This window comes from Podarcis bocagei (genome assembly GCF_964188305.1).
Source record: "Podarcis bocagei genome assembly, chromosome: 1".
In the NCBI taxonomy this organism is placed as follows: Eukaryota; Metazoa; Chordata; class Lepidosauria; order Squamata; family Lacertidae; genus Podarcis; species Podarcis bocagei.
Genome location: NC_138125.1, coordinates 15505847 through 15528616, shown reverse-complemented (window position 1 = coordinate 15528616; position 22770 = coordinate 15505847). Strand labels below are relative to the sequence as shown.

General features: G+C 45.1%; 1 protein-coding gene across 1 annotated transcript in view; it reads left to right on the top strand.

Annotated features, from left to right (window-relative positions):
• TNFAIP2 (TNF alpha induced protein 2) overlaps positions 1-21039 on the top strand; it is a 28890-nt gene extending 7851 nt beyond the window's left edge. Inside the window, exons 4-12 of the mRNA XM_081192405.1 lie at positions 1495-1609; positions 5533-5655; positions 8856-8956; positions 9519-9617; positions 11384-11504; positions 13121-13243; positions 14684-14839; positions 17235-17356; positions 19724-21039. Coding sequence (XP_081048531.1) covers positions 1495-1609; positions 5533-5655; positions 8856-8956; positions 9519-9617; positions 11384-11504; positions 13121-13243; positions 14684-14839; positions 17235-17356; positions 19724-19865 — 1102 coding nt within the window. The 3' untranslated portion in view covers positions 19866-21039. The remainder of the gene's footprint in view (positions 1-1494; positions 1610-5532; positions 5656-8855; positions 8957-9518; positions 9618-11383; positions 11505-13120; positions 13244-14683; positions 14840-17234; positions 17357-19723) is intronic.
• Positions 21040-22770: the final 1731 nt, after the last annotated feature.

Sequence of the window (22770 nt, the reverse complement as noted above, 5' to 3'; positions counted from 1 at the left end):
CAGGCTGCCTTTGCCGCATGGCAGGCTTTTGTCCCACACCCTTGAAAAATGCTGGTTCTGAAGGTTAAGGAACTGCAGAAGCAGAATTTCAACAATCCAGGCATCCAATGAAATGTAGGCATGTTTTTTTTTTGGGGGGGGGGCGATGTACAATGCAGGAGAGGCTGAACCACGGCGAACAGGAACTGAGCAGAACAGCTTCCTGTGCATAGTCTGATCTAGTATATGAAAAAGTCTGTTTTCTTCCGTTGATCAGAATGGGGAGACAGGGCTCAATTGACTGGGGCATGTTCTGCTGCTGCACATTTGGATGCTTTTGATGATGATGACAAAATATATACCGTATTTTTCCTTGTATAACATGCCACCGTGTATAACATACCCCCTATTTTTTGGGACTCCAAATAAAGAAATCCCCCATATGCACTATCCATGAATAAGACAACCCCCCAATTTTAAACTTGAAAAAATAGGGGGGAATATTGTCTTATACATGGAAAAATACGGTGTGTGTGTGTGTGTGTGTGTGTGTGTGTATGAGACACCCATTTTGATTCTAATGGGAATCATTAAGCAATGGTTTGCAGCGAGATGGGGTTATGGCTAAACATTTCAAATACTTCTGGTAACCCAATTGCCACCAGGTCAGGTTCGAAATTCTTGTGTTAATTCGCAAAGCCCTATATAACTTGGACCCAAAGTTCCTTACAGACTGCCTGATTCCTTGTGTTCCACCTTGATCACTGGGGTCTTTTCATGGGGCACTTTCGGGGATCTCACATGCCCCTGAGATTTGGCTTCAGAGTGGCAGGCCCTGTTTCCCACAGGCATCTAGTTGGCCACTGTGAGAACAGGATGTTGAACTAGATGGGGCCTTGGCTCTTCTTATGTTCTTATGACTACAGTGGTACCTCGGGTTAAGAACTTAATTCGTTCCGGAGGTCTGTTCTTAACCTGAAACCGTTCTTAATCTGAGGTACCACTTTAGCTAATGGGGCCTCCTGCTGCAGCTGCGCTATTTTTGTTCTCATCCTGAAGTAAAATTCTTAACCTGAGGTACTATTTCTGGGTTAGCGGAGTCTGTAACCTAAAGCGTCTGTAACCTGAAGCGTCTGTAACCCGAGGTACCACTGTACTTCACTTGAACTCCAATTCCCTTTCGGATTTCTTGTGTGTTGAAAAGCAGTTCCATTCAGCTCTCTTAACGAGTCCTTTAAAATCCTTTCCCCACCACTGTTTCAATGCCTCATGCAAAGTACTGTGCTTGAGTCCCCAATAAAGAATTTGCTGGATCAACTGTTTACTCAAGGCTGTGAACAAGTCAGAAATGTAAAAACACTGGCTATACAACGTAGACCAGCTTCACATTGGAGCCAAGTATTCTGTGGCTATGCAGTCAAGTCTGCTTTCATATCTGTTGTTCTTTGGGAATTGGAATAAGCAGCTTCAATGAACTGCAAGGGATGTGAATGTGATCTTCTTTTGTCATTTCAGTGAAATCAGAAACCACCCCATTTTAGTGAAAGACTTAGACCAAGCCCATCTCGGAAGCCTTTTGCCGCTCAGGCAGATCAAACAGTTTGAAGCAGCGTACCTGACTAACGAAGTGGTAAGAGGCCTGTTCGTTTTTTATTCGTAATCTGCCCAGGCACTGTTACGAAACGGTTTTTGTAGTCCACCCAATTTGTGTTTGAGCAAATAAGAGCGCCTTTTCACTTTCTGCTCTGTTTATTGTGGCCCCTATTGTGTTGTAATAGGAGATCCCAAAGTAAGAGGGTGTGTCATGCAATACAGGTGTTGGCCGGGCCTCATTCAAGGCAGGCACAATTGTCCGCTGATGTGAGCTCGAGTCCAGCCATAGCTGGTGCTCAGGGTAGGCTCAGATTTCCTGCACTAAAATAATGTGACTGCCTAGGACCCACGTTCCTACGGGACCGCCTCTCCTGGTATGCCCCACCTTAAGGTCCACAAATGACAACATTTTGGAGGTCCCAGGTTGCAAGGTGGTTAGATTGGTCTCAACTAGGGCCAGAGCCTTTTCAGTGCTGGCCCCAACTTGGTGGAACGCTCTGTCACAAGAGACTAGGGCCCTGTGGGACTTGACATCTCTCGGCAGGGCCTGCAAGACAGAGCTGTTCTGCCTGGCCTTTGGTTTGGACTCAGTCTGACCCTTATGTTTCCCTCCCCTTATGGTTTTGATCTATGGGCTACTATTAAAATGAGTCTGCATTTTAAATTGCATTTTAACCTCTATTTTAAATTGGTGTTTTTTCCCCCTATTATGTTTTTACTGTAATTTTACTGATGTTAGCTGCCCTGAGCTCAGCTCTGGCGAGGGAGAGCGGGGTATAAATACAAATTATTATTATTATTATTATTATTATTATTATTATTATTATTTATTATCTTGTATGTGAAATGAAAGTATGTGTTGGGGGGAGGGAGAATTGTGAGATGGAGCTTGGGAACTGCTGTGATTGTGCAAGGTCACAACCTCTCCTGCTGCAGAAGAACTTGGAAGACTGTCTAAAGGGGAAGAGGTGACTTGCAGAAAATTGCACCATTTTCATTTGCAAAATGCCTTGCAAACATTCTCCCAAGCACACAGGAGCTTAATTGGAAGAAAATCTCTCTCTCTTTCTTCTTTTTCCCAACTATCCATGTTCTATTTTTGTTAGTGGTTGTGGAAGCAGGGATTCTTTTTTATTCTTCTTCTTTTTCTATGCCACTTTTTGTTCCAAAGCAGCTTACAAACAAAATATAAAAATAGCATAAATCGTATTGTAGCCTTATGAGGCTTTGCCCTCGAGTGAGAAAAATATTGCGCCCGGGAAAGGGAGATGGGAGTCAACAGACACTCACGGAATAGTTCGGAGAAAAAGCTTTTATTTCTACCATCCATGAACTGGTAGAAGGAGCAAGTGTGATAGTGAAGGAAGGTGAGGACAGGTGACCTCACCTAGGCCCAAAGTCACCCCCCACCAAAGCAGGCTCAAAGCTTCTCAACGCTTTTCAAAATCATTTTCTCAGCAGCTAAGCATCAGAAACATTCCGCTTACTGTAACTAAAAAGATTGCAACAAGGTAGAGAACAGAGCCCATTGTCTTCTCAGGCCTTTCTCAGAACCACATTGCAACTTGCTTTCTCTCCGGGAACCAGGCCAAAGCACAAGAATGAAACAACGGGAACACTCTGAAAACCCCCTCACCCCCTTTCCTGCCAAGAGTCCACAATAGTTCCAAGCAGTGGCGTAGCGTGGGGGGTGCCAGGGGTGCCGGCCGCACCGGGCGCAACATTGGGGGGGGCGCGTTTGGCCGGCCCTTCGCAAGACAAAAGTCCATAGGGAAATCTCCGGGACAGCGGGGAAGCACAGCGCATCTTCCCCACTGTCCTCGGACCTCCTCCGAAGCCTGGCGGTGGGGCAGAGAGCCCTCCTCCCGCCGCCAGGGTTCGGAAGGCTGCTCCGAAGCCTGGTGGCGGGAGGAGGGCTCTCCGCCCCACCGCCAGCCTCCGAAGCCTGGCGGTGGGGCGGAGAGACCTCCTCCCGCCGCCAGGCTTCGGAAGGCTGCTCCGAAGCCTGGCGGTGGGGCGGAGAGACCTTCTCCCCGCGCCAGCCTTCGGATGGCTGTCCTGAAGACTTGCGGAAGAGACTCGAGTGCTAAAATCCACGGGTTAGGGGGCGCAAATTACTTGCCTTGCCCCGGGTGCTGAGAACCCACGCTACGCCACTGGTTCCAAGACAGCTTTCTGTACATGCTCAGGAACCTCAACATGGAGCAGGGCTCCTGAGGGAGGAGAAAGGAGGAGGGAACTGGAAAGGGGTATATATGCTTGTGCACATGATTGTGAACTCGTGCATGCTTTTTGTGACTTATCACACTTGCTCCTTCTACCAGTTCATGGATGGTAGAAATTAAAGCCTTTTCTCCGAAACTATTCCTTGAGTGTCTGTTGACTCCCACTTCCCTTTCCCAGGCGCAATATTTTTCCCACCCGAGGGCAAAGCCTCGTAAGGCTACAATAGTTCACAAAAACATGCACGAGTTCACAGTCATATGCACAGATTATATATTCCCCTTCCAGTTCCTTCCCCTTTCTCCTCCCTCAGGAGTCCTGCCCCATGTTGAGGTTTCCTGAGCATGTACAGAAAGCTCCTGTCTTGGACTCTTGGACTCTTGGCACCCTTCCTAGGAAAGGGGACATGCGGTTCAGCATGTCCAAAGATGTTGCAACTAGAATGAGATAAAAGTCAGTTCTCAGGCCTGCTCTGACAGAGTCTATTCATTAGCCTTTTGAAGCCTTCTTGTACTGATAAAAGTAACGGTTTGCCTTGCAAGAGCAGAGCAAATGAGCAGATGCTTAGCTGCTGAGAAAATGATTTTGAAAAGCTTTGAGAAGCTTTGAGCCTGCTTGGGGGGGGGGGGACTTCGGGCCTAGGTGGGGTCACCTGTCCTCACCTTCCTTCAGTATGGAATACTTAACAAATCATCAGTAAAACAATCCCAAATCCCAAATAAAACAATTACCATTTATGTAACCCTATTAACAAAACAACTAAAAAAATAAGCTAAACATCACAGTTACATCAAAAATCATATTATAGGATTCACAAAGTACAACAGCATTCATATCTATAAAACAATATTAACAACATTAACAAAATAGCAACAAAACAAACAAAGTGTTGAATTTGTACATGTGCTCTCCCCTCCAACATGACTCATAAACTTTCATTCTATTCAATGCATCAAAATACACCTGCATACAAATGCCACCTTTCTATGTGAGAATTTGTTATTACTGTTTGAAGAATTTTTAAAAATGGGGTTTATAATCTGCCCTTCACCGTATATAGTTCCAGGCTAGGGAAACACACAATAAAACAGGAAATAACAACACTCTAAAATCAGTATTCAGAACATTAAATGATAATTACAGTGGTACCTCAGGTTAAGTACTTAATTTGTTCTGGAGGTCCGTTCTTAACCTGAAACTGTTCTTAACCTGAAGCACCACTTTAGTTAATGGGGCCTCCCGCTGCCACCGCTCTGCCAGAGCATGATTTCTGTTCCCATCCTGAAGCAAAGTTCTTAACCTGAAGCACTATTTTTCGGTTAGCGGAGTCTGTAACCTGAAGCGTATGTAACTTGAAGCGTATGTAACCTGAGGTACCACTGTGTACAATCACAAACAGCATTCCATGTGAACAGGCAAACAAAAGACAGGTGAAACAGCTCATAGCGGCAAATCTCATTCCCTCCCAAAGGGGACAGCTGGACAGGTGAAGAGGAGGACAGGGTGCCTGGCCCTTTAATAGTTGTGTAGAAGCTACTTGTGCTGAAATGTCCCTTTCGATGCAACTAAATGTGTAGGAGTCCCGCCCTTTTTTGCATCTGGCCAACTTAAAGTTGAATCCTAGACCTTAAGACCCTTCAGACACTTTTGATTGGCCCTGCGATTGGTGACAGAGTAACTGAAACGTGAACACTGCTGCTAATCTGTGTTTTGGTGTTTTCTTCTTTCCTTATAAAGGATGCTGCTAAACGCTCCCTGGCTAACTGTCTGCAACTGGAAGTCAAGAAGTGGGCAGAGGGAAACGAGCCACCCAAACTAGCTGGTCACTATCACAGTGAACTTCATATAGATGCCATCCAGGTAATAAAATATATCATACGTGTGTGTGTGTGTGTGCGCGCGCGCGTGCACGCGTTTGGTATATATGAAATACACACAGAGAGAGAAATACAGTGGTACCTCGGGTTAAGTACTTAATTCGTTCCGGAGGTCTGTTCTTAACCTGAAACTGTTCTTAACCTGAAGCACCACTTTAGCTAATGGGGCCTCCTGCTGCCGCCACGCCGCCGGAGCCCGATTTCTGTTCTCATCCTGAAGCAAAGTTCTTAACTTGAAACACTATTTCTGGGTTAGTGGAGTGTGTAACCTGAAGCGTATGTAACCTGAAGCGTATGTAACCCAAGATACCACTGTACACAGAGTTACACCATCAGCTGTTTAAAATACCGTATTTTTCACTCTATAAGACGCAGCAGACCACAAGACGCACCTAGTATTTGGAGGAGGAAAACAAGAAAAAAATATTCTGAATCTCAGAAGCCAGAACAGCAAGAGGGATCACTGCACAGTGAAAGCAGCAATCCCTCTTGCTGTTCTGGCTTCAGCCTGCATTTGCTCCATAAGACGCGCACACATTTCCCCTTACTTTTTAGGAGGGAAAAAGTGAGTCTTATAGAGCAAAAAATACAGTAAATACTTTCTTCATAGGGAACTTATCTCACTTGCCCTTGCCTGAATTAAAATTTGGATTTAGTATTATGTCAGTCAATCCCAACAGATCCTGGAAATCAATAAAATTTGTCTCCTGAGATACGGAAGCACCCCCCCCCCCCAAAAAAAAACCCCTCATCTTAGAAGGCCATATTCTACAGATTTTCTGCAACAGGAATAAATGATATTTGACTGTACCACCTCAAATTTATCTGATTAATCTCTGTTACATTTGCCAGAGATCAGCTGAGGATATAAATTGCATGGTCAGGCCGGTGAGGTGACATACCTAGAACCAAGTGAAACCGAGTCCCACCTTTGATGGAAAATAGCAGTGCAGCAGGGGGCAGGAGTTCCCATCCTCTTCCCTTTTCGTCCCTCCCTCCTTCCTGTCGCCATTTTCCTTTATCCCCTATGTGCTTATTATATTGCGCAGCCACATTCCCCGATCCAGTTCATAGCTGGATGCACTTGAGGGATGCTGGAAAAGTGGATTGAGGACCTAGGATGTCCCTTCCAACTCTTACGATTCTAAATCCCGTTAAAATCAGTGGGAAGTGAAGCACAATTCTGCGTATGTTGAACGGGACTTACTGAGGAGATTTCCCCCCTCCCATACCCAAGAATCTCCTGATGATCTCCTGATGCTCTCTGCTGGCTCTCCAGAGAGGAGGAGGCGTGTCCTGCCTATCTACTTATTCTGCCCAGCAACATATCAGTGTGTGTGAGAGAGAGTCAGTCAGTGTATCGGAGAAAGTGAGAGTGTTAGAGATTCTAGAGATAAGATTGCTGCTAAGTGCAGCTGCAGACTCTCAGTGTAGCATTGATTTATGCTTAGAATATTCAGCTCTGTATATAGTTTTGTATCATAGTTGTAGTTACACAATAAAAGGAAGATATTCTACAGAGCTGCTCTCCGAGTGGTTTATACTCTGCAAGACTCTGCAAAACTCTGCTGCGCAACGACTGTATTATTGAGACAGTAAACCCGGTGCTCTCAGCTCTAAGCTGTGAGTCCACAGCACTGTGACCTGTTCCTGCGAGAAGGAGGTCTCTGGCGGTGCTTCCCAGCTCGCCTAGCCCAGACGGGGTTGAGGTGCATGAGTCCAGTTGGTGCACTGGCTCTAGGGCAATGCTGACACTTACTGCTTGCCACTCAACCATCTGAGTTGGCACTTAGAGGGAATGAGAAGGATAGCCAACCTAAGACCTTCGGATGAAGGGTGTTGCGTGTTGAGGTCCCCAAGCCAGCCCTATAACTCACACATCACACATAATTTTTGTTTAAGGTTTTTGACATAATTTTGGCCACAACTTTATTAAAATACAAGCAATGTGAGTGCTTGCTTAGGCATTGGTTGCAATTATCTGACCCCGCAGGACGCAGGTGGCACTGTGGGTTAAACCACAGAGCCTAGGACTTGCAGATCAGAAGGTCAGCGGTTTGAATCCCCGCGATGGGGTGAGCTCCAATTGCTAGGTCCCTGCTCCTGCCAACCTAGCAGTTCGAAAGCATGTCAAAGTGCAAGTAGATAAATAGGTACCGCTCTGGCGGGAAGGTAAATGGCATTTCCATGCACTGCTCTGGTTCGCCAGAAGTGGCTTTGTCATGCTGGCCACATGACCCAGAAGCTGTACACTGGCTCCTTCGGCCAATAAAGCGAGATGAGCGCCACAACCCTTATGTGTGTGGTACGGAAGCTGTACTACCCAGGACAGGTTGGGGTTGTGCAGGGTTGTTAAGGCAGCAGAGAGCATTGTTGGCTGCCCACTCTCCACCTTAGAGCAGATTTATGCCACAAGGTGCCATAGGAAGGCACTGGACATAGTAAAAGATCCGTCGCATCCTGGTCACTGTCTCTTCGAGCTCTTGCCGTCGGGACAGAGATACAGGACGATGAAGACAAGAGTGAGCCGTCTTAAGAACAGCTTCTTCTCCAGAGCGATCTCGGCCCTGAATGGGAAGCCCGGACTTTGAAAGTCATCTAATCTCCCTTGCTGTATTATACTGTATTGTTTAATTAGTGTTTTTATGGAGCAGTCAAGTAATTTCATTGTCCCCGAAGGGGGCAATGACAATAAATATATTATTATTATTATTATTATTATTATTATTATTATTATTATTATTATAGCCTGTGGCCATCCAAACAGATCTGCCCAGCAACAGTGGGGTGGCTTGCTAGACCCCACCGCAACACGTGCTCTCTATTAAGAACACACTGTATACAAATTTAATAAATAAAGAATGATCATAGAATCAGAGCAACTGAACACACGTTGCTTGAAACCGCAGGAGGGGAGGCTGCCACTGGTCCATCCATGTCTGTAGAGCATGCGGCTCTCAATCTCAGGTTCATGGGTTTGAGCCCCATGTTGGGCAAAAAGATTCCTGCATTGAAGGGGGTTAGACTAGATGACCCTCAGGGTCCCTCCCAGCGCTGCAAATCTGTGGAACCTTTGGACTCCAGCCCACCACTGTTCTTATGTTCTTAACTATGGATTGCCGGATATTAAAGTAGGAGCTGCAGTGGTGACTCTTGGAATTTTGTGTGTGTGTGTGTTTTTAGATTATCCACAACAAACAGAAAGAAGCTGAAGGCATTTCCGCAGAGCTTGGCAAGCAAATGTCAACGCTGGTTTTGGAAGAGCTCCTGGCCTTTCTGCAAAGGTAGGATAGCAAGGTCACGAAGGAATGCGTTTCAGATCATGTCAGCGCAGGCTCTGAATCAGATGCCAGCTTTCTCGATAATAATTTTTATCAGTTTTTGATTAGGTAAAGGTAAAGGGACCCCTGACCATTAGGTCCAGTCGTGACCGACTCTGGGGTTGCGGCACTCATCTCGCTTTATTGGCCGAGGGAGCCGGCGTACAGCTTCCGGGTCATGTGGCCAGCATGACTAAGCCACTTCTGGCGAACCAGAGCAGTGCACGGAAACGCCGTTTACCTTCCCGCTGGAGCAGTACCTATTTATCTACTCGCACTTTGACGACGTGCTTTCGAACTGCTAGGTTGGCAAGAGCTGGGACCGAGCAACGGGAGCTCACCCCGTTGCAGGGATTCGAACCGTCAACCTTCTGATCAGCGAGTCCTAGGCTCTGTGGTTTAACCCACAGCACCACCCCTGTCCCTAGTTTTTGATTACCATAATCCAATAATAGCCTCATTATATCAATGCCGAATTATATACAGACTTTCTAACCCTTACCTCATTCCTCCCCTGCCTCTCTAGCTACAAGAAGGCGCTGGACGTTTTCATGAGGGAGAAGAAGAACAACCAATACTTTGAAGCGACAGTAGTTACAAACATGAACAGTTGCTTGGGTTTTCGGTAAGTAATGAATGGCAACGCTGTCGTTTTGCAATACGCATAGTGGGAGGGTCAGGTACATGGGAGCTGTGAGAACTGGGACTGATGGGAGTCGAAGTCCAAAACATTTGGTGGGCACCAGCTTGGCAAAGGCTGTCACAGAGGGTCCGCCAGTCTTAATTTAGGCCAGAATCCCATGTTTCCCCCGTGGCCAGTATTGGGTGCCTCTGCAGACTAGCATCTATAACATGATTCATACTTCAGTTGTCCAACCCAGTTCCAGAAGACGGAAGCTTTGTTTATGTAATGAAGATGGTCAAACGGATGAACTTCACCAATGGTACAGTGCCAGACTACATCCCTGCAGGGCGGGCTGCAGTGTTTCAGTGCGGACCCAATTATATATATTTTTAATTACTATTTTGAATGCAAGTCAAACATGCAGCTCCCAAGTATAGGGAGGAACACTTTCCCTAATATGGTTTTCCACACCAGGCATTTTAAGGGTGCCCCTGAGCACATGCAGAGTGATTCTATGTTGCTACATAAGTTACAGGGAACCAGGCAGAGGGCCTTCTCGGTAGTGGCACCCACCCTGTGGAACGCCCTCCCACCAGATGTCAAAGAGAAAAACAACTACCAGACTTCTGAAGGCAGCCCTGTTTAGGGAAGCTTTTAATGTTTGATGGACTACTGTATTTTAATATTTTGTTGGAAGCTGCCCAGAGTGGCTGGGGAGATGCAGCCAGATGGGTGGGATATAAATAAATTATTATTGTTGTTGTTGTTGTTGTTGTTGTTGTTGTTGTTGTTATTATTATTATTATTATTTATTATGAGATGTTGTATATTGGCTAAGAGGGAAGCTCCATCTCTGCCATAAATCCATTAATTTAGTTTGCTAGACTTACATGACAAGGTCCTCCCACAGCGCAGGTGTCCCTTGCTCGGCTATAACAAAAAATAAGGGGCCCTGTGGCACTTTACAGGCAAGCAAACATAATTTGTTGATGCTGGGGTTGTTGTTTTTTTGCATCATTGCTTAGGAATTTGATGGCACTGGGTTTATTTGCATCCTACCAGGATGGCTCAGTTGGTAAGCAGGGGACTCTTCATCTCAAGGTTGTGGGTTCGAGCCCCATGTTGGGCAAAATATTCCTACAGGGCAGGGGGTTGGACTAGATGACCCTCGATGTCCCTTCTGACTCTACAATTCTTTTTTCCCCATTTTTTTTATTTTCAGTAGATAAACATAGTAAAAAAGAAGAGATCAACAATAATAAAGACAAACAAAAAATAGGAGAAAAAGAGAGAAAAGAAAAAAGATACATACAACATATTACCACTTAATTAATTAAAATTAAGTGCCATCCATCTTCATAAACATAGTATTTGACTTCCTCGAATCTCTTCCATCCGAATTTCTTAGTAATTATATGTAGCAGTTTCCAATATCAGTGTTTCAAAAGACCATATCACAGTCCTAATCATATTACATAACTCCTTATTGTACATTTTCTTATTTATAAATTTAATTCCATTTTAATCCTAGGCCTAATTGTTTCTTTTAAGTGGTTACATATCTTTAATATTACAATATTTATTCAAATAGTCTTTAAATTTCTTCCAATCTTCTTGGTGTTCCTCTTCTTTCTGGTCATGGATTCTACAATTCTATCATTCTATGAGTTCATCAACTGCCGCTGCAGGGGCAGAGTTAAAGGCAGCAGGTGAGGTCATGAAACAAGGGCAGGACAAACCACAGCTTCTTTCTTTCTTCCCTTCAGGTCCCACGCTGAAAAAACATCAGGACAGGACTATACCCGAGTGAAAATTGTTAATACCCTTAGTGACATTGAGACCGCTGGCTGTGATGTGCTCGTTCAATGCGTGGTTCAGGAACTGCAGGTAACCCTACAGCTGCGTGATACACCTCTGGGTTCGCCCTGTGGATAGCTCAATCATCAGAGCATGAGACTCTTAACCTCAAGGTTGTGAGTTCGAGCCCCACGTTGGGCAAAAGATTCCTACAAGGCAGGGGGTTGGACTAGATGACCCTCAAGGTCCCTTCCGACTCTACAATTCTGTGATTCTACTACAGTATATTGGAGGTGGCAGAACTGCCGCTCCTAGGACAACGCCACTCAGCCAGTTAAAGGGTGTGCATAGAAAGAGGATTAAAAGAAATAACTCACCACTCTGGAAACTTATACGGAGGGCAGTATAAAACATTACAAAACAAATTATAACGAATAAGGCGTCCAAAAAGGGCAATAAGAACTTGGTTCTTGCTTTCCTCATCCCTACTGCCATTCAGGCATTAGGGCCAGGGCATCAACCGTTGCCCAATGTTTTTTATTGTCTGAGGCAAAGGGCACTGAAATATACTCGGAGTCGAGTGTGGATTTCATGCTCTTTATTCAGCTCATAGTAGCGAGGAATGGAAGTTCCCTCAAAACATCTGCTTTATATACCTTATTTACACAATGGGCCCCATGTGATTGGCTACTTCCGGGATTCTCCTGTGGGCCAATCAGGTTGCGGATTCACTTCCACCTGGAGCTGGATTGGGTGGCTCCTGTGGACCAATCAGACTGCTGCATTCTGGATCCTATTGTTCTAGGACCAATCAGACTGCTGCATTTTGGATCCTATTCAACTCAGTACATAACAGGCACGATGGCACCCTCTCCTTATTCCCACTGCCCCAGTGGCTGAATCTTACTTCAACCCTGGCAACATCCTCCACTCTACTGACAGGCAGCTTAGTCTCTGTCCTCCAACAGAGAGGAGCAGCCCCAGGGCTTAGGAGGAATAGCCGGGAGGCTGCTATTGCTGCCGTCCCCCAGCATCTGCCGCCTAAGGCGGCTGCTTCACTTTGCCTAATGATGGGGCCGGCACCGCCCACAAGCCTGGAGAAGGCCAGCCTGTTCTTGCCGTTCCTCTTCGCCACTGCAGCCGGCTTGCTCTGCTGCCTCTTGATCTGGTGAGGATATGGGATGAGCAAGGAAACAACCGTACTGGATGGAAGTGAGAAGGAGCTTCCACTGCCTTCTTGCTCATTGTCTCTGTCTGGGAAGCAAGTTGTGGCAGAGGAGGAGGAGCTGGCAACAACAGACTGATAGGGGAATAAGACGGAGGGTGAGGGCCTTCTTGCCCAATGCCTCCACCCCAAATCTGGAGCCAGCACCGCCAGATGAAAAAGAGGAAGGGGTTCCTGGGCCTTTAATAGCACCTGCTAAAATTCCCTCTTCTGCACAACTGTGAACAGTGCAGGAGTCCTGTCCCCTCTTTGCATCTGACCACCCTTGTTGTGATGGACCCAGCCTGGAAGGAGAAGGGTTAGTGAGAATTGTCTGAGGTTACTGGTTGCCCTGCCCTCTCCAGTCTTTGTAATGTAGCATACCATATTTTGAAAGACTTTTCAGTTCCTTTTTCCTAATGTGCAAAAGTAGAAAAATGCAAATGTAGGAAATTCTGTTCCAAAACCTGAACTGTTGCTCTTGTGTTGAACTTTCCCCCAGCCTATTTTTAGAAAGTTTACCCAGAGAAGATGGGCTTCCTGCACTGATATTATTGATGAAATCATAGCAACCGCCATACATCATGTTTCTACGCTGAGAGCTCTCAAAGACCCTCTTCGCCAGGTAAGCTAATGAAAAGGAGGAAGTTTTATGTTTTTTCAAAGACCGGCACTGGGATTAATCAGTTCCTGTAGCCTAAGGCTGAAAATGGGCAGTACAGTGGTACCTTGGTTTAAGAACAGCTTAGTTTATGAACAACTTGGATAAGAACACTGCAAACCCAGAAGTAGGTGTTTTGGTTTGTGAACTTTGCCTTGGAAGCAGAACATGTTCCGCTTCCTGTTGAGTGTGTTCCATTTGTAAATTGAGTCCCCCGCTGCTATGAGAAAGCAGGCCTTGGTTTAAGAACGCTTTGGTTTAAGAGTGGACTTCTGGAATGGATTAAGTTCATAAACAAAGGTACCACTGTAGTTTATAAGAGAGTTTAAACCTGAGAAAGGCTTTGCTTTTGATGCTGTACGCACACATTTCCCTTATGTATGAGTGTATGCACCGTATAGTGTTGGAGAAATTTTAAAAGGCTTCCTGGACTGGAGGTATCGCTCCCAGAAACCCAAAAGAAAAGGATGGAGGCACTAGGTGAAAATATATTGAAATTCAGGGGAGAAGTGAAAGGCTGGGGAAAGGGTTTAAACCACCCTTTGTTGATGTTCTGCAGGGATCCAGCATTCACAGTTCCAGCCTGTCTGCCGAGCGTCTTAAGTTTGGCTCAAAAAAGAGACTTCCTCCGTTTCAATTCCTTGGCCTACCAAACCAGCTGCGCTCACTTATCATTCTCTACTGCTTGTAGTCCTTGACCTTTTTCCAGTTTCAGAAGCTCAAGGGCTTGACCAAACCACAAGAGCCCTTTTCCTTTGAAAGCTTGCTTTTCGTTCCAAAAAGCCAATGTAAACTCACAAGGGAAGGGTCATGCATTCAAATTTCCTACTTTTGTCTTCTTAAAATAATCTACCCAGCTAATGGAGTTAATTATGAGAGCCAACAGTCAACGTGCAGCAGGAACTCTTCGGGGGGGGGGGAGTTTATGGTTCCCATCTGATAGTTCTTATGCTTTGTACATTGTTCGCGGTCATAACTCACTCAATGTTTATTTTTTCTGAAATCTTTTTGGAACAAATTATGGCCTATTAAGAGAGCCCATAAGCTAACATGGTTACAGTTCAATAACACATACCCCCCAAAAAAAAAGTTTTCTGCATTTCAGCTATATAATTTAAAGAGAAGATGTTTTGTTGCTGCTATCATTAAACAAATGGGAACAAAAAATCTTTGCAATCCAGTATAGATCACTCAGGAGATCTTCCAGTAAACCCCAATCTGCCTTCTACCCATTCCTGCTCTAGATAATTATAAAAACCAGTTTGTTTTCAGAATATCCAGTTAGGCAAGTTTGGAAAGTCTTTCTCTTGGTATTTTTAGAATTCAAGCTATATTGATTTGTGTGTATCTTCTCTCTCCTTCGTCTGATCGCAAAGGACTAACTACTTGCTTCTTTTGCTGTAGGCTGTCATTGAGAAAATCCACTTCTTTCTGGTCCAAGAGTACATTTCAAGGCTTATGAAGAAGAAGGTTAGCTTGAGGACCCCAGAACTGCAAAAGAGCCTGTCTGAGCTCGTCCAACAGCATGCCTCTATTCTGTGCACGTTTTGCTTAGAGAATGTAAGTCTTGTTTTTCACCATGGGCTTTTCGGTCTCAACATGCAGCCCCTGACATTTAACAAGCTACTGCTGCATGCTGTTAGGGATAATAATAAGAAGAATAAGAAGAATAAGAAGAATAAGAAGAATAAGAAGAATAAGAATAATTTATTTATATCCCGCCCTCCCCAGCCGAAGTTGGGCTCAGGGTGGCTAACAACAATAAAATAATACAACATTCTAAAATCATTTCATTAAAATTAATTCAACTCAAATTGACGGCAACCATTAGGCTAAACTTCTGTGAAGTTTGCCAAAGGAGGGAGTCAGGCTGTGCCCTAACCAAAGGCCTGGTGGAACAGCTCTGTCTTCCAGGCCCTGCGGAAAGATGTCAAGTCCCGCAGGGCCCTAGTCTCTTGTGACAGAGCATTCCACCAGATCGGGGCCATCACTGAGAAGGCCCTGGCTCTAGTTGAGGCCAGCCTAACCTCTCTGTGGCCTGGGACCTTTAGGATGTTTTTGTTTGAAGACCGTAAGTTCCTCTATGGGACATACCAGGAGAGGCGGTCCCGTAGGTACGAGGGTCCTAGGCCATATAGGGGTTTAAAGGATGAGAGAGAAATGTGATTCAGTTTGCATTTAAAGATGAACCTACCTAATTTTCACTTTCTGAAACAATGCACGAAATGAAGCACAGCCATCCTTCGAATCTTACCCTTCTCCAGATGTTGCCATGCAGTTCTCCAGCCAAGCAATGTGTACAGAAATGCATGTACCCATGTTGCGTGTGCATAAGAATACACATCTTTGTGAAAAGAATGTACAAAATTGCATTGCCTTGGGGAAGACTGTTTGCAAAAATTCCTGTGTTGGGCAAAATCGCTTACAAATCTATATATTAGAAGAAATTCACACCAGAGTGTCGGTGAATTTTTGTGAGGATATATATATATATATATATATATAAGTAATCACAAACTGATGGGCAAATGTGGAGGACTGAAGATTAGAAAAAATCAAAATTGATAGTCACCCATCGCTAGGTGCTATGAAGCATTTTTTGTGCATAATGCTCAGCACGTATGGTTGGGAATAAGCCTTGTTTGACATCCTCATTTCCAAATAAGGGCAGGTCCAAATCATACATTTAAAGCACATCCAACACATATTTAAAGCACATGCCTTCTCCAAAAGAATCCTGGGAACTGTCGTTCTCTGTACTCTTAACAAACTACAGTTCCCATGATTCTTTGGGGAAGCCATTTGCTTTAAATGTGTGGTGTGGATCATCTCGACACATGCACAGGCAAGAGAGTTGACAAACAAAAATGGCAGGAAAGGGGAGGCTAGCCGGACTAGAACCCACAGTCCAAGTTTAAGGAGTCCAAGATCAGGGCAAGGAAGAGGTCAGAACTGCATGAAAGCCACACAGTTGTCCCAACAAGTTGGCATGCCCAACCACCAAGCTTCAAAGGTGAACTTCCTCATGAGGCTCCTGGGCCTTGCGAGACTGTTGAGTGTGCAGACTAAACTGAGGTGGGTGCATCTCTTCCCAGTGACGGATGCGCCACCCAGGCTGTGCCCCCCACTGCAGCTCCTGGTTCCTCTACCTCTAACAGTGGGCTGGTGATCTTCCTCTGTTGCTGTGCTCCAGTCTCCAGGGCTGAAGAAGGGAAATGGGATGCCTGCTTCCCAAGCCAGGGCTGCCACATTCCATCTCTTCCAGCCTCTGTGCCCTGGCCTCAACCCCCTCAGGTCATTCTCTGATTCCTCCTCCTCCATCTCAGCCTTCTGCTTCATCTTTGAGCCCAGCAATGTCTCAGGACTCACAACTCTTGGCTTCCAGCGAACAAATTTTAGCAAAACATATCTTTGGCAAGATATATACCACATCACATCTGTATATTAAGCTGTTAAAATATTATTTAAGATGTATAATCTGGTATCATGGTTATAATGGAGCCAGATGTCTGTCTTCATATCCACATGTCTTCGGTGTGAAATGTAGAGTGCCGCAGTCTAGAATTTCTGTGTACTTTTATAGGGCAGGGTATTGAGATGCAAGAAACATGAGCTGAAGAGGTGGGGACATTTTGAGGGTGCCAGATATTCGACATCTGGCAAAAGTTGAAGTGTGTGTTTTGAAATGTTCTTTAGCAGAATAAATAAATAGCAACGTAGTTTTCAACCTGTTTGCCTTCATGGGACATGTTTCTAATATGGCTTGTCTGCCAAAAATCTCCTGAGCAGATTTCTTTGAATATGGTGAGGACTCTGCCTTGAGGGTCTCAGGGTCTCCATAGCAGTCTAGTCCTTTCTAGCCTTGTGATTCTATATTTTGAGTATATGGGTGGCCTAATTTTTATCTGGGGATCTGCATGTTGACTAATTCAATGTGGTCTTTTTAACTTGATAGGGGTCCACTGCCAAATGGCTGGGTTATGCTCTCCCAAGCCTGGCTGAAATCATCAAACTCCAAGGTACAGATACTGTCATGGTTGAAGTCGGAATGCTTGCCAGTAAATATCCAGATATCAGGTAAGAGGAAAAGAATTTATGACCTCACTTCTCGGGCTGCCAACACAGAGCCACCCTATGTAGGTCTCCTCAGATGTAATTGGGAATTACATAGAATTGCAGCCATTCATTCAGTTTCTTGGACAGGTTCCTCATCCCTGAGCCTCACCAGTTTGCCTTCTGTGAAATGGGTATTTTATTGTGCTTTGTGAAGTCCAGTGTGCATGTTGGGTTGGGTTTGCGCCCCACGGCAGCCATTTTGTGGTGGTGCCCAAATGTACCCATGGGCCCCAAAAGGTTGGCAACTCCTGGGTTACTTGGAAACTTTGAGCCAGTGTGGCAGCAGTGCCACACTTGGGTAAGATAGCTGGTTGCTGACTTTGAGCCACTGCCTCAGCACCACCCCCATGAAATAAGACACCACAGATTTGATAAATTTGAGTAATATAATCCAGCTAGGAAGTTTTTGCAGCAGGCAGACATAACTGCTGATATAATCACATGCCTGCCATCTTCACATCATCAAGAGCAGGCATAGGCAAACTCGGCCCTCCAGATGTTTTTGAGACTACAATTCCCATCATCCTTGACCACTGGTCCTGTTAGCTAGGGATGATGGGAGTTGTAGTCCCAAAACATCTGGAGGGCCGAGTTTGCCTGTGCCTGGTCTAGAGCAGTGAAAGCATGAGATTGCTCCCTCAACAAACGCTTCTTTCTTCTCTCGCTTCTTCCAAACGTAGCCTGGCGAAGCCTAAATTAGGCCATATGTTCACTATAGCACCTTTAAAGCACAATCATACCTTTTTTGTAATGTTTTTGTTTATTTTTCATGGTACAGGCGATACATTTTGAGAAAGCAATTGTTACAACAGTAAACAACAAATAACTTGCCCTGATAAAATTACAGACGTTTGTCATGCTGTGTAATAAAGTTTTGTTTGATTGGTCTAAGAGATCACACCACATTTTCCCATGAGTGTTGGGTGGATTCCTGCCTCCGTCTGAACAATTTACATATTCAATAAACATTCGCCACATGTTATAAAAGGAAAAGGGGTTGTGTCTTCCCTTTGCCACTCTGGCCTGGCTTATTAATTTCCCAGTCAATGCTGTTGACCGTACTCTAGTATCTGTGTCCAGCCCAATGCCAGTTTTCCAACATCTAGCAGCAGTCATGGTTTCCCCCAAAGAATTCTGGGAGTTGTAGCTGCTGAGAGTTGCTAGGCGACCCCTATTACCTTCACAGAGGTACAATTCCCAGTTTAACAATCAATCCCTCTTCCCAGGGAACTCTGGGAATTGCAGCTCTGTGGAAGCCATGTCTATTTAAAGTGGTATCACAGGGCTTTAGCTGCAGGTTGGGAATCTATTCCCACTTCAATGAAACAACACTTCCACACCTGGCATTTTGGTGGCGAATTGATACTCTAAATTAGAGTGCCAATCCCTCCCATCCCATGCATTAAAAGGGTGCCTCTCATACTGATTGCCACTAGTCCTCATGAGTACAGGAGCACAGGAGGCAGAGTTAATGTCAAGAGAACTGCAATGTTGGCTGTAAACTCCCCAGACAGGAAATACCTGTTGAACAACAAGGTCCTTCCTCTTTTAGTCACATCCCGTCACTTGCTGCCTTTCCTGCTAGGAAAGACATGTAGAAACACTATTCAATACGTGTATCTTTTAATATTCTCATCTGCAGGGCAACCAAATTGATCAGGGGGGTAGATTAACTTCCCTATGAGGAAATGTTGCAGAGTTCTGGTTTCCCCAGCCACTCTGGGCAGCTCCAACAGAATATTAAAAACATGATGAAACATCACACATTAGAAACTTCCCGAAACAGGGCTGCCTTCAGATATCTACTCAAAGTCAGGTAGTTGTTTTTCCTTGACATCTGAAGAGGGGGCGCCACTACCAAGAAGGCTCTGCAACTGCATTTGACGCAGTGAGGGAGCTGCCAGAAGGTCCTCAGTGCTGGACCTCAGTGTCCGGGCTGAACAATGGGGGTGGAGATGCTCCTTCAGGTATATAGGGCTGAGGCCGTTTAGGGCTTTAAAGGTCAGCACCAACACTTTGAATTGTGCTCAGAAACGTACTGGGAGCCAATGTAGGTAATTCAGGACCGGTATTATATGGTCTCGGCGGCCTACTTGCAAACTTACCACAGGTATCTTGGTCAGCCCCTGTGAGAACAGAATGCTGAACTAGATCGGCCATTGGCCTGATTCCTGCAGGCTCTTCTTAGGTTCTTAGATAAATCAGGGACAGTAGTCGAGTTCAGAGAGTTGGGAGTCCCAGATCTGCTCTCTTTCGTTGAATATTTCTACTGCCTCTGTGTTGCTGTATCCTTTCGAATTCTGACACTCCGTGTTTCCTCTTTGACAGCAAGGAGCACCTGTCCGCCATCTTGTACATCAAAGGAAACTTGTCCCGCAATGAAACCAGAAGCATCCTGAGTGTGCTGGACATTGGCGTAACAGCTACCTTGCCCCACAAACACTTGTTTTCAACAATCAGGGTGCGATGAGCTTGCCTGTTGCCTCTTGATTGACTCAAACAGCTGCCATTCATGGGAGACCTGAATTCAGCTCCAGCCTCCTTCCAGACTCAGCCATATAGTTCAAAAACCAACCCCAGGTCCTAGTTTTGGAAAAAGCGGCTTGATCTTTACGCCGCTACCAGAATGCCAGGATAAAATGGAAGTTGGCTTAGAGGTCCCACCAGATTCAAGGGCCTGTGAAGTCTCCAGCATTTCCTCTGCTGCCTCGGTTTTCCCCATCTCGAAAATGGGATGGAATCTCTGTCAGGCTACCTCACCTGGGTGGTGCTGGTGTGGTGCCAAAGGGAAGCCTTCGTTTCCTGTTCCTTGTTAAAGCACTTGACAGAAAAGCGCAGTAGCTGTTTGCACATGTTTCCTCCTTAAAGGGGAATAGAAAGAATCCTCTGTAAAATGGATGGAGGAAAATGGAAAAGTCCTCAAAATGTAAATAGCACTTGGTTTTTTTTATTAAAAACAAAATGAAGTAAAAACTCCCAGAAGCTGCTTCTTCTGTGAAAAGCCCTTTTGGGCTCTAGGCAGATGGCTGTGAAAACCACATGTAAAATTGTGATGTTTTGCTCAATAGTATGCATTGATAATGTACTAGCATCTTGATGACAGTCTGTGTGATATCAGGATTGCTGTTGGTGTGGCTTAGGGATTAGGTGCTACACTTGGACCTAGGTTCAAGTTTCTGCTTTGGCCACAAACGATGGTTTTCAGGCAAGTCACTCTGTCTCAGACTCTCTCTTTTTTCTTTTTGTATTTCTCTTTTTTTAACCTTTCTGGAAACCACTTTGATGGCATTAGTCTGTGGAGCAGTTTGTATATAAGATAAACAGCCAGCCTCACAAGCTTATTGTGATAAAATCAATGAAGTATTTTCATGTACGCTGCCTTGAGCTGCTTGGAACAAGCAGGATACAAATGTTAATAATAGTAATATTAATAATAATAATAATATTGTTAATGTATCTATAAAAAGAGTGTAAATATACCACTGTACAGATGTTGCTTCAGTTTCTGCTTGTGAGTCTCCTGGTCCATAGTGATTGTTTTGCTATCCAGTGGTTGTCGGGGGTTTTTTTTAGTTAAAGCATCCCAAGTTGTCATTGTATACCAAGTTGTACAAAATAAAGATGCACTTATAATATTTAGTAAAGGTGTCGTTGATCTCTTCCCATCCTCCAGCTTTTAGGAGCATGTTTTGAAAGCCAAGGGTTAGAATTTGCCTCCTAGAGAAAGTGGGAAGCAAGAAGAGAAGAAGAGTTTGGATTTGATACCCCGCCTTTCACTCCCCTTCAGGAGTCTCAAAGCGGCTAACAATCTCCTTTCCCTTCCTCTCCCACAACAAACACTCTGTGAGGTGAGTGGGGCTGAGAGACTTCAAAGAAGTGTGACTAGCCCAAGGTCACCCAGCAGCTGCATGTGGAGGAGCGGGGAAGCGAACCCGGTTCACCAGATTACGAGTCCACTGCTCTTAACCACTACACCACACTGGCTCAGATATGTAGTTAATGCTAGAAGTAAGACAGGAGAGGGGAAAAGTCTGGAAGCTCGAAGCTTTCTTGGATCCGGCCAATGGCCTTTCTAGACCCCCCATCCTGTTGTTAGGATGGCCAATCAGATGCCGATGGGAACCTGCAAAAAGTACTTGAGTGCAGGAGCACTTCCCCCACTTGTGATTCCCTATAACTGGCCATCAGAGACATCCTGCTTCTGACAGGTGTGTTGTCAAGCAATAGAGAACACCTGAGAAGTTGTGTTCTCTAGCAATCCTTCCTGTCCACTGTTCTTCCTGGCCTTTTCACATCCCTCTTGTAACGACTGCCTGTTGTGGCTCCAGTGAAAGAAACGTGTCAGGCGACAGAGTTGATATGTACTAAGTTGAATAGGATCCAAAATTCAGCAGTCGGATTGGTCCTAGAACAATAGGATTCAGAATGCAGCAGTCTGATTGGTCCGCAGGAGCCACCCAATCCAGCTCCAGGTGGAAGTGAATCCGCAATCTGATTGGCCTACAGGAGAATCCTGGAATTAGCCAATCACGTGGGGCCCATTGTGTAAATAATGTATATAAAGCAGATATTTGGGGGGAACTTTCATTCCTCACTACTATGAGCTGAATAAAGAGCATGAAATCCACACTATATATATTTCAGAGTATATTTCAAGAGTGAAAAGCATAACTGTAGAAGGAGAACACATACTGTTGGGCCAGATAATATTTGTGTAACCGAGCCAGAGAGCTAACGAAGGCCATGTGCCAGGGTCTATCATAGCAGCCGGCCTTAAGTGAGAAGAAAATGGACTTCCTGTAGAACGGCTGAGCTTTCAAAAGTGCTTTGGAGATGCCGAAAGCTACTTGGTGAGAAAGGATGGGGTGGTTACTTTCCCCAAACATGAAAATATTGCTTCTGGAGCGTCTTGAGAATACCTTGGCGATGGCATGCAAACCCCAAATATGTGGATAAGCTGGATCAACTATGGAAAGTCACAATCAGGGTTTTCCAGGTCCAGACAAGGGCTGTTATATCTAGGAGGGTCCCATGGAAGAGAACATCCCACCAGCAGCATCTTCTCCCACCGCTGCTGCTCATGGTTGGTGGATGAAGGAAGAATGAGGAGTTACATGATCCAGCTTAGGATATAAAATAAACAAGAGTGGTGTGTGTCTGCTTACTTGCTTGTTTGCGTTTGTGTGTGTGATATCTTTTAGCTGTTTCTGTGTTTCATATAAGGTAACTCAAGTCCCTATCTGGGGGAAAAGCAGAATATGAGAGAGAGAGAGAGAGAGAGAGAGAGAGAGAGAGAGAGAGAGAGAGAGAGAGAGAGAGAGTTTACAGGCCACAGTGCATGGCTAATATACTATATGTAGGAATGGGCAAATCAG